This window comes from Castor canadensis, chromosome 1 (genome assembly GCF_047511655.1).
Source record: "Castor canadensis chromosome 1, mCasCan1.hap1v2, whole genome shotgun sequence".
NCBI lineage: Eukaryota > Metazoa > Chordata > Mammalia > Rodentia > Castoridae > Castor > Castor canadensis.
This window is the reverse complement of record NC_133386.1, coordinates 209416798-209427347: the sequence shown is the minus strand read 5'-3', so window position 1 is coordinate 209427347 and position 10550 is coordinate 209416798. Positions and strand designations below refer to the sequence as shown.

The window sequence follows — 10550 nt, the reverse complement described above, 5'->3', positions numbered from 1 at the left end:
GGGGACCCGAGAATGAGCCCCTTCACTTTCCAGGGGAAATTCCCTTCATAATCACTTTATAAATTCATTCATCCCTTCATTCCACAAAGCAGACAAAACCTCTGTCCTCCTTGAGCAGGCATTCTGGCAAGAAGTCAGATAACAGTATATGGGTGATGCACAAACATGATACAATAAATACATATATGTTACAAAAAGATGATAGAGTAAGCATAGGATACATAATACAGTAAATACCTATATGATTAAAAAACAAGATACAGTAAATATGTCACACATAAATATGTATGTTACACAAGATGCAGTAAATGGGATACATAATATTCTATGTGTATATAATATACACAGTAAATAGGTAGGTGGTACATTAAATGCTAATACAATAAATATAGGATGCATAAACAAGGTACACCACATACATATTTCTAGAGATGAACACAATAAATAGTTGAGAGGAGCTGATGTGGACGAAAGCAAAGTGCAGCAGGGGATGAAGAAAGTGGAGCCAAGGGTTCCACAGCTAGTAAGGGTTCAGGGAGGTCTCTTGGAGGAGGAGGAGGATTAAGACCAACACCTGAGAAGGAAGACAGTGAGGGAGTGCTTAAGGAACAGTACTTCCAAGCAATGAAAGCAAAAGAGGAAACATGTTTGCAAAAGTCCAGAAGCAGGAGAAACCAGGGTGGCTCCCAGAGAGTACAAAGGGGTAGGAGGTGAGGTCAGGAACAAAGGCAGGGAGAAAAGGATTTTGAGTGGAGTTGGGGAGCGCCCTGCCATAGGCCTCAGTGCAGGCTGCCAGGTTTGGGACCTAAACATGCTTGGTGGCTGCTCCTGTTGCTTGTCCAGGAAGAGGCCTGCAAGGTGGGGCCAAAGAGACTTGTTCAGGGGTAGACTGACTGTGGTACGCTGGTGATGGAGGGTCAGGATAGGTCAGCCGGAGCATCTGGACAGATGGAGTCACACAGAGTTTAGGTCAATCAAGCCAGGAATGGGAGCTACAAGGACAAGTCAGGTCCAGGCCTACACCCTGCAGCGCAAATGGGAAACTGGTGAGATGGAGATTATCCCCGACATAAAGTTGGGAGCTCTGTGAGTCTCCAGCACAGAGGACACATCTTCAGGAGGAGGTCTGGCCAACTTCTGGTGAAGAGGGGGAAATGGGGAAAAATGAAAGAAATCCCATGCAGCTCCCCTCCCCTCACCTACCCGCCGTCCACCCTTGCAGACATCTTTAAGGTCATAACTCGATTTCTCATTCTGGTGGCGTTGTGTTCAACTTGACACAAGGCCCCTGGCTCACAGATGGCGACACAGCCTCACTAAGCACAGCTCTGTCTGGCCGGGGCGGGTCCTGGGGCGGGACCACGGGCTTCCTGGTCACATGGTGGTCACGCGACCACGAAGGCAGCCTCTCCCTCCCGCCAGTGGCAGCGCGGACCAGGGGGTGGATCCCAGGGACCCAAGCGCCCCTTGGGGCTGAGCAGGGTTTTGGTGAGTCCCAGAGACCACCCCGACGGCCCTTCCCCGTCCCGCTCCTTCGTCCTCCTGCCTTCCCACTCACACTCATCTCCCCTTCGCACCCACCCCTCTCCTGCGCCCCCTTCTCCCTACCCCCCGCCCCCGCTCATCCCTCCTCCACCCGCAAGCCCTCCAGCTCTGGCCTTCTCCCCTACACCCTCCTCTCTCACCCACGTCTGCGTCCGTCTCCCCCACACCCGATCCCTCCCCTTCCCGCACCTCCTACCCCGCTCCCGCCTACGCCCACTCGGGCCCTGGGCTGAACTTCCTCATTCTATCCTCAGTACTTCAAAGCCGGAGAAGGTGGGTCAGGACCCTGTTCTTAGGGCTGCTGCTTGGATAGACCGGGAAGACCCGCTACGGGTTAGGACTGCGGTTCTAAGTTTGGAGACTGAGGAGTCCCTGGAGAGGTTCGAGGGTCCGAGCTGAGGGTGTTTTCCTGAGCTGGCCCCTAGTGGCGGCTCTGGAAATTCAGGGTTGCTTAGCTGGTCCCAAGCTCCCCTCCTGGGAGGGGCAGGGTCAGCTTTCAGGGATTTACAGTTTGCCTGAAGAGGGAAGCCCAGCTAGTCATGGCCTGTGCCTTTCTCAGGCCATCCCCGCTGAGCGACCTTCCCATGGAGGATGCCCGGGAGGACCCCACCGTATTCACTGCCCCCTCTCTGCCCAAAGACCCCCGACTCCTGGCCACTGTGACCAACACATACCTGGGCACACGCGTGTATCAGGACACACTGCATGTAAGTGGCCTGTACAATGGGGCCGCGGGAGGCACACACCGGGCAATTCTGCCCAACCCCCTCAACACCCGGATGGAGGCCCCTGCAGAGACAGGAGAGCAGCTGACTGAGAACTTTGCCCTGGATACCAACACAGGTAGTTGTCCCCTGACTTGGCCTCTCCTTCCTCAAGCTGTCTTTCCGAATGAGAGCAGGGAGAACCACACCTCAATGCCCAGGGCACCACCTCACTTTCTGAGGGAAGTCTTATAAAGGAAAGGAAGCTGTGAAGGCCCAGCGTGGTGGGGCGTGCTTGTAATCCCAGTGCTGGGGACGCTAAGACAGGAGGATCCAGAGTTTGAGGCCAGCCTGGCCTACAGAGCAAAACCCTCCCTCAAAAATAAATAAATGGTCTTTTATAAAAAGGCTACTAGAGGCTGTGTCCCAAGGCTCCCCCTCTTTCCCTCCACCTAAGGGGCCTTCTGAGGCCTCCTCCCAGCCTCAGGAGACCCAAGCTTTGCAACTTTCCTGGGAAGGGAGGGCTGGCTTCTCTTTCATCCTCCTCAGGATAACCCAAGCTTCCAACCCTCCCCAGGTTCCTTTCTGCACACCCTGGAAGGCCCCAGCTTCAGGGCCTCCCAGCGCATCTACGCCCACCGCATGCTGCCCCACGTCCTGGCCTTCAGTGTGTCCATTGAACGCCTGGCTGCAGGGAGCTGGCCCATCACAGTGCTGCTGCAGTCGGCCTTCTCCCCAAAAAGCCCAGACCTGGACCTGCACCTGGGGCCTGACTTCCAGGGAGTCCGGTGAGAAGGGGGTCAGGTCTCAGCTGGCAGCCCAAAGAGGAACCTATCCCTGAGTCTTGGCTGTGCTCTTGCAGGTACCTATATGGCCACACACTCACCCCTGAGCAGCCTGGGGGACCACAGCAGGAGGTACACATGCTATGGACGCCAGTGCCCCCAGCCCTGACCCTTGGAAAAGATGAGGAGGCTAGGACCTGGGACTTCCTGACAGTAGTGGGCAGCAGTCAGGCCGAGGCCCAGGCCTGCTTGGCTGAGGCTCTGCAGCTGCAGGCCCAGGGAACTCTGTACATAGCTCATGCACAGGCGTGGGCCCAGTTCTGGGCAGGCTGTGGCCTGGACATTGCAGGTCCCCTGGCCCTGCGCCAGGTACTTCGAGGCTCTCTCTACTACCTGCTCAGTGCCCTGCCCCAGCCAGGGACCCCAGGCTACATCTGCCATGGCCTCAGCCCTGGGGGCCTCTCCAACGGGAGCCAGGAGGAGTGCTACTGGGGCCACATCTTTTGGGACCAGGTGTGCATCATCCCCCAGCATCAGCCACACAGCGGGCAGCACATAGGCATTGAAGGCACTGCCTTCTCTGGCTCAGGGCTATCGTTGGGGGACATAAGGGCCATGCAGATGGGAAGGCTTTCTTGAAGAGGTGCTATTTCAGCCAATATTCAGGTGTTTGGTAGAGAAAAGTGTTTTGGGTGAGAAAACCAGGAAGTGCAAAGACCCAGAGCTGAGGGCATACCACACATGAGAGCAGGAAAGGGGCATCATCAAAGTGGAAAGAGCAGGAGGCCCAGACTATCAGGGCCTTGTAGAGAGCAGCATGTAGGCCTGGAGTTTACCCAAGGGCCAAGGAAGCCATGGAGACTTTAATCTGGGAGTGACATAAGCAAGTACACTCTGGAAAGACCTGTGGCTGCCAGATGGAGCTGGGAGAAGCTGAGGGTATGGGGAGGGGTGGGACTTGGTGGCCACTTCACAGGGAGGAATTGAGAGTGAAGACTCAGGGCTTCACTCTGACAAAGTCATCTGACACCTCTGAGGTCAGTTCTGTGGCCCCATTTAGGATGAAGCTGAGGTCAGGAAGCCAGCAAGGCAGGGTGGCCTCCCTCTAGGCAGCCCATGCCCAGATTCTGGCTGGAGCCTTTGGGCACACCCAAATGCCACAGAGGAGTGAAATGCTGAGCAGGAACCAGAACTCCAGAGGTGTCTGATCTAGAGAGGAAAAGGGTGGGAGGCAGGAAGAGGCCCAGGGTGGATATGGGTGGGCTTCTGATAATGGACCTAAGAGGCAGCAGAGCCCCTGCCAAAGGGCAGGGAGGTAGCTGCCAGCTGCCCTGCTTACTGTATGCCGACTCAAGGTCCCGCCAGGGCAGGATATGGGCAGTGGGAGGGATCTGTCCAACAGAACTGGATGTCCTCTCAGGACCTCTGGATGTTCCCTAACATCTTGATGTTCCATCCGGAGGCTGCCAGGGCCATCCTGGAATACCGAATTCGAACACTGGGTGGGGCTCTGGAGAATGCCCGGAACCTTGGCTATCAGGTGAGGGGGTCTGGACACTGCCCCATAGGACCCCCACCTCAGGGTCAGCACAAAGTGAGAACTAGACAGAAGCCACTTGGCCCACAGTTGGGATACACAGTTGAGCACCCTCCCCCTTTATTCTCTGTCCTTCCACAAGGGATCCCCCCCAAGGCTGGTGTGTGGGATGTCATCAGCTGCCCCTACCCTAACCCTCATTCCCCACCTCCATTACCACAGGGAGCCAAATTTGCCTGGGAGAGTGCAGGCTCTGGCCTAGAGGTCTGCCCCGAGGACATTTATGGGGCTCAGGAGATTCACATCAATGGGGCAGTGGTCTTGGCCTTCCAGCTGTACTATTATACCACACAGGTGAGGTCACTGCAGCCACCAGGTGTGGCCATACCCACACCCTGTAACCTGTATGGGACCAGTCCTGGGAAACAGTCTGAAGAGGACTGTGGGAGCCAGGCCTTCCTTTCTGGGCACTCAAAGGGTAGGCACTGGGCATACACAGCAACCCTCTGGTGCTCTGGACCCTGTCCCTCCTTCCCCAGGACTTGCATCTCTTCCAAGAGGCTGGTGGCTGGGACGTGGTCAGTGCTGTGGCTGAGTTTTGGTGCAGCCGTGTAGAGTGGAGCCCCAGAGAGGAGGAGTACCACATGAGAGGTAAAGCCCAGGGGAGGGGCCTGGGAAAGGAGGGTAGATGTTCCTGGACAGCTTTACAGTGACTGCTGGTGTTGGAGGCATGTCCTGAGCCCCTGCACTAAGCACCAAGGTGGCCCCATGTGCCCAGGAGTCATGCCCCCTGATGAGTACCACTCGGGAATCAACAACTCCGTATATACCAACGTCCTGGTCCAGAACAGGTGAGGCAAGAGACTCACCCCTAGACCTGCCCCAACACTGCCCCACCACAATGCCTAGCGAGAAGTGCAGAGGCTGCGGCCTGTCCTTTCCACACAGTTTGCGCTTTGCTGCTGCCCTGGCCCAGGACCTGGGTCTGCCTGTCCCTGATCAGTGGCTGGTGGTAGCTGATAAGATCAAGGTACCCTTTGACCCGGAGCGAAATTTCCACCCCGAATTCGATGGTTATGAACTTGGTGAGTGGCCCTGCTGCCTTGCCAAGACCTCCCAAAACCTTGCAACCTGACCTGTCCTGGCACCCCCAATCAGCGACATCTCCCCTGCCCCAGGAGAGGAAGTGAAACAGGCCGATGTCGTGCTCCTGGGATACCCTGTCCCCTTCACCCTGAGTCCTGATGTCCGCAGGAAAAACCTGGAGATTTATGAGGCTGTAACATCCCCCCGAGGCCCTGCCATGACCTGGGTGAGGACCCTGAGGGTGCTCCTGCCCCACTGGCCTCAATTTTCCTACCCTACACAGTGGGTCTCACCACAACATGTTCTCTGAACTCCAAATCCAGAGCATGTTTGCTGTGGGCTGGATGGAGCTGAAGGACCCGTCGAAGGTGCGAGACCTTCTGGACAGGAGCTTCACCAATGTCACTGAGCCCTTCAAGGTTAGCAGGACCCCACCCACCATACTCCCTCTGTCCCCATGGTGGAAGTAGAGCCTAATTTTAGCAGGGTTTCAGCAGGGTCACAACCCTAGCAATTCCTGCCTGACCTTGGGATGGCATCCTCAGGAGACCTAGTGTCCTGGGGTTCCCATCACCTACCACCCTTGCACTCTGCAGGTGTGGACAGAGAATGCAGATGGGTCAGGTGCTGTGAACTTTCTGACAGGCATGGGCGGCTTCTTGCAGGCAGTGCTCTTCGGATGCACCGGGTTCAGGTGAGTACGGTGGCCAGCAGAGGGTGACCCCTGCCCCCCCCCCCCACCGCCAGCCACCTATTTACACAGTTCTCCCTACAGGATCACTGAGGCAAGTGTGAAGTTTGATCCCTTGTGCCCAGTGGGGGTCTCCAGAGTGCATATCTCTGGCATATCCTACCAGGGGAACAAGCTCAATTTCGCCTTCTCCAAAGACTCCATAACAGTTGAGGTCACAGCCCAGGCAGAGCCCTGGGCCCCCCTGCTGGAGGCCAAGCTATGGCCATCACAGACCCGGCTCCCTCTTTTACTGGGTAGGTAAGGGTCTGGAGTGGTGTAACCAAGGTGCCCTGGGTGTGTGCCCCCACCCCCCAGGACACCCTTCTTTCCCTTCAGGACACAAGGTTTCCTTTCCCCACTCGGCTGGCCAGATACAAAGGTCACCCCCATAACTGCACAGAAGCTCCAGCTCTGAGTGTTTCCTGGGAGAATTTTTGAAACCCTTAGATACCTTCTCCAGAGCCTCTGGAACAGCCTTGGACCCTTCAGCCTGCAGAGTGCCTCACTCTGGAATCCTGCTCTGAGCCACCAGGGCTGCTGGGCCTTCCCTCTGCACCCACCCCTCCCCTGTATACTCCCCAACCCTGCTCCAGTTTAGAGCTGTCTGCCTCTAGCCTGAGCCCTCCCAGCCTAGACTTGACGGCATGCAGCCACACCACACATTGTTATCTGTCTACCCTTGAGCTAACCCCACATGCTCTTACATCTGCTCTTGAGCTAACCCTGACATCCCCATTCCTTAACCATCTTGCTGCTTCCCCAGGACTGGGGCCTTAGCCTGCATGCTCACCTCTGGCCTCTGATTCCTGAACTGTTCTGATCACAGGAGCTGGTGGGAGTAATCAGCAGCTCCACTGAGAAAGTGGGCAACGGGATGGGCTTGGTCACTTGAAGAATTGCTCAGGACTGGCACTGTGGCTTTGCCAGTAAGAAGCTTCTCATGACATGTGGTTGGGGTCAGGATGAGCTGGCCTAGGGGCCCATGGGGGTGGTGAGGCCTTAGCTTCCTTACTTTTTGACTCCTCTTGACCTTGACCTCTGGCCCAGTGAGGGGGCATAAGTAGCTATCCTCAATCATTCAGTTCATAAGAAAGGAAAGAGGTGCAATGAGCAGAGGACATATGGACTCCAAAGAAAGACCTCAAAGATCCTCACTGGCCACCAGAAGGACCAAAGCCAAATGTGCAGTATTCACGGTCCACTCATCTGTGATGGGCAAGCTGCCCACAGCTGGAGACTCTGCTTGGCCTCTATACCTGGGCCTAAGTCTCTGGCATGATTTATCAGTGTTTCCCTAGAGCAAGGTGCCATGGCATTTGGGGTCAGGATCCTGGTGAGGCCATGCTCCTCCACCAAGCCAGGTGATGAATTAAAAGTCTTTGCTGGGAAGTCAGGCTTGTGTGGACTGACTTTCCCTTTTAACCTGTGGCCAGAAAGTACAGTTGCAGTAGCTTCAAAGTTTGAAAGCAAGCTTTGTGTTCCTCCCACCCACTTCCTTTGCTCTGTGTTGCCACAGTTCCCAAAATAGTTGCTCTACATTCCTCATGGAGCAGACATCAGACAGAGCTTCATATGTGTGGAGGAAGGCATCTTTTGCTGTGGGCAGCTTTTGAGCACCTATGGCTCCCAGTGCCTGTCTTCTGTCTGCTATGCTGGGAAGGATGGTGTCTAGGACACATATGGGCTCTGGCAGCTGCCTCTGCACTCAGGTATAAGGGACCTCCCCAGTAGGAAGTATATGGAATGTACAGGGTAGGGAGCCCTGGACAGCCTCTTACGACCACAGTGAGTGAGAAGTACACTTGGAGCTCACAGCCATGGTGGGCTGGACTGTAGCTTGGTGCAAAGCACATGCAGCCCAGGCCTGGCTGGGAACCAAGGGGCATGGCCGACATGGGCTTGCCTGGGTGCCTATAGCTCTCCCTCAACACAGTGCTCCACTGACAAGGCAAAGAACTGAGAGAGATCTGCTGGAGAGAGTATGGGCATATTTTCCCTGTTGTGGGCAGGTTCTGTCCCAGCAGGAGTGGACAGACATTACCATACCCATTGCCTCTCTGACAGGAGGACAAGAGGCAGTTGTCAGTGTGCATGGATGGTGGTGTGACTGTGTGTGTGTGAGTCCAGTGCCAGCCCATGGAGGAGATAGTCCCCACCTGCCTTCGTGGCCCTCACTGGCCCAGCAGACAACATAGCACAGATTTGTCAGAATTCAGGGACAAACAACAACCCAGGAGAAGAGTAGCACACACCCAACACACAGGATAGGACAAACAGATGGAGTGGGCCAGGGCCACATGTGGAATCAGGATATACCCACCCATGTGGCCACCAAACCACAGGGCAGCAGGGATCAAAGACTTACATTCCCAAACTTCATCCTAAAATACTCAGATGTCTCCACCCCAGAAGCCACAAGCTGCCCTGCAGCTAAGCAAGGGGGACAATCAAGGACAGACAATCAGAACAAGGTGACTGGGGGTTGGTTGGGGCTTTGGAGCTGTACCCTTCCCACACTGCAGTCAGGAAGGAGGCTCTGAGGTACTTCTGGAACCTGGCACTTTTAATTGCGAACAAAGGGTCAGCCTGAGGAGTGAGGAGAGAGGGGCAGAGTTAGATACTGGAGACCCTCAATATTAGGATGAGATCCTTGGGGTCTAAATGGACCAATATTGGGTGCCAAAATCAGACAAGGGGGTCTCTGTGGTCAGAGTGATTCAGGGGTCAAGGCTTTATAGTAGGGTCCAGCTCCAGAGATCTGTCATTGAGCCCCTAGGTCAGAGTCCTCAGTTGGGGTCCTCAAGTTAGGACAGGGTTAGGACTCAGCCTGTCAGTCATAGTCTCCATCATCGAACTTGGTAGTGAAGAAGGCTGCGGAGCCCTTGGCCAGCTGAGACAGGTGCAGGGCTCCAGTCACCACTAGCCCAAGGAGCAGCAGTGGGGGCACCAGTGTCCACATGGCAGCCAGGATGTTGTAGCATTTGGCTTTGGATCCATAACGTCGTGCAGCCTCCAGGTCCCCGGCCACCTTCTGATCTCGGGCCTGCAGAGCAGCAGTGGGGCCAGAGTGTCACGTGTCTGTGATGTCTGGGGTAGAGGCACCTGAAGGGCCCAGGCTGGACCCAAAACCTGGATGGAGGGGTGTGGCCTGAGGGGACAAGCCCCAGGGTTAAGCCCATTTCCTTCACTGTCTTCAATTTGACACAAGGTTTAACCCTCTGTGGGGCCTTGGGTCATAGCAGCCCCCAACCTAAATTGGGGCTGAAAGGGGTTCAACATCAGCCTCCACAGAGCCCTCTGTTGGGGAGGAGTCCTCTGGGGAGCTGGAAACCCCAAGTCCACCCAGGAGCTGAAGTCAAAGTGTCTCAGGTCATGGGAGTCTCAGCATATAAGGGCCCCCTGTGGAAAAGGGGCCTCTGTGGGCAACCTCCATGGACTCTGCCCTTTGGGAAGGACTTTATCCCCTCCTTAAAATCAGGCCTTCGTCTTCTGTGAACAGCCTCTCTCCCCACCCCACCCCAATGGAGAAACCCTCGTGGCCTCCACCTTGGTGAGGAACTCTATGGTCATGCTAAAGGAGCCCCCTTCACAAGCTGCCCCCATGGGTCCTTTCTCCCCAGGAGCCCCCCACAAAACCTCTCCCCCAGCATCTCCCCATGAAGTCCCTAGGCTTCAATAACTTCCCACAAGGCTCACCTCACCCCTTAGCCCCTATTGGAGCCCTTCCCTCACAGCCCCCCATAGGGGCCCTCCCCCTGCAGTCCTCCACAGGACCCTTCCTTGAAGTCCCTCTACTCACCTTGACAGAGTGCACTAATGCCAGGAAACCAAGGCAGCATAGGTTTAGGTAGATTGTGCTGAAGATGGACCAGAGCAAATGGTCCCGAGGCTTGGGGCAGGGAGGTCCCAGTGTGAGGGCCGTGTCGGCAGCACCATCAGCCTTGTGGGAAGTCAGGGTCCGGGGATCTTCACGGGGGTACGATGTGTCCATGGGTTCCAGCGCTGTCTCTTCCTTGCTCAAACTTGCACTTCCAGGGTGGGCACCAGGCCTGCTTATAGCCCCACAGCCGCCCTCCCTGGCTGCCCAACTCTGCCTGCTATATATAACACAAATTACAGCCTGGAGTCTGCGGAACAGGGTGGCCCGCCCTCCAGCCGGT

At 55.8% G+C, this 10550-nt stretch overlaps 2 protein-coding genes across 5 annotated transcripts; one reads left to right on the top strand and one right to left on the bottom strand.

Annotated features, from left to right (window-relative positions):
- Window positions 1-1386: 1386 nt before the first annotated feature.
- Pgghg (protein-glucosylgalactosylhydroxylysine glucosidase) lies at window positions 1387-7779 on the top strand. Of its 4 annotated transcripts, none has more exons than XM_074052214.1 (15): window positions 1387-1488; window positions 1800-1925; window positions 2105-2388; window positions 2827-3037; window positions 3112-3547; window positions 4455-4574; window positions 4794-4925; window positions 5111-5222; window positions 5350-5422; window positions 5520-5656; window positions 5750-5883; window positions 5981-6076; window positions 6254-6351; window positions 6433-6644; window positions 6727-7779. In XM_074052214.1, the coding sequence occupies exons 3-15, from the start codon at window positions 2130-2132 to the stop codon at window positions 6780-6782; spliced, it is 2076 nt and encodes a 691-aa protein (XP_073908315.1). In that variant the 5' UTR covers window positions 1387-1488; window positions 1800-1925; window positions 2105-2129; the 3' UTR covers window positions 6783-7779. The 4 variants fall into 4 exon arrangements, with proteins under 4 accessions (XP_073908315.1, XP_073908322.1, XP_073908319.1 ...); XM_074052221.1 differs by having other exon boundaries at window positions 2105-2391; window positions 3112-3166; window positions 5493-5656; XM_074052218.1 differs by having other exon boundaries at window positions 2105-2391; window positions 4497-4574; window positions 5493-5656.
- Window positions 7780-9220: 1441 nt separating this feature from the next.
- On the bottom strand, window positions 9221-10381 carry Ifitm5 (interferon induced transmembrane protein 5). Its single transcript, XM_020183471.2, has 2 exons — window positions 10190-10381; window positions 9221-9433 (listed from the first exon to the last, which is right to left on the bottom strand). The coding sequence occupies exons 1-2, from the start codon at window positions 10379-10381 to the stop codon at window positions 9221-9223; spliced, it is 405 nt and encodes a 134-aa protein (XP_020039060.1).
- Window positions 10382-10550: the final 169 nt, after the last annotated feature.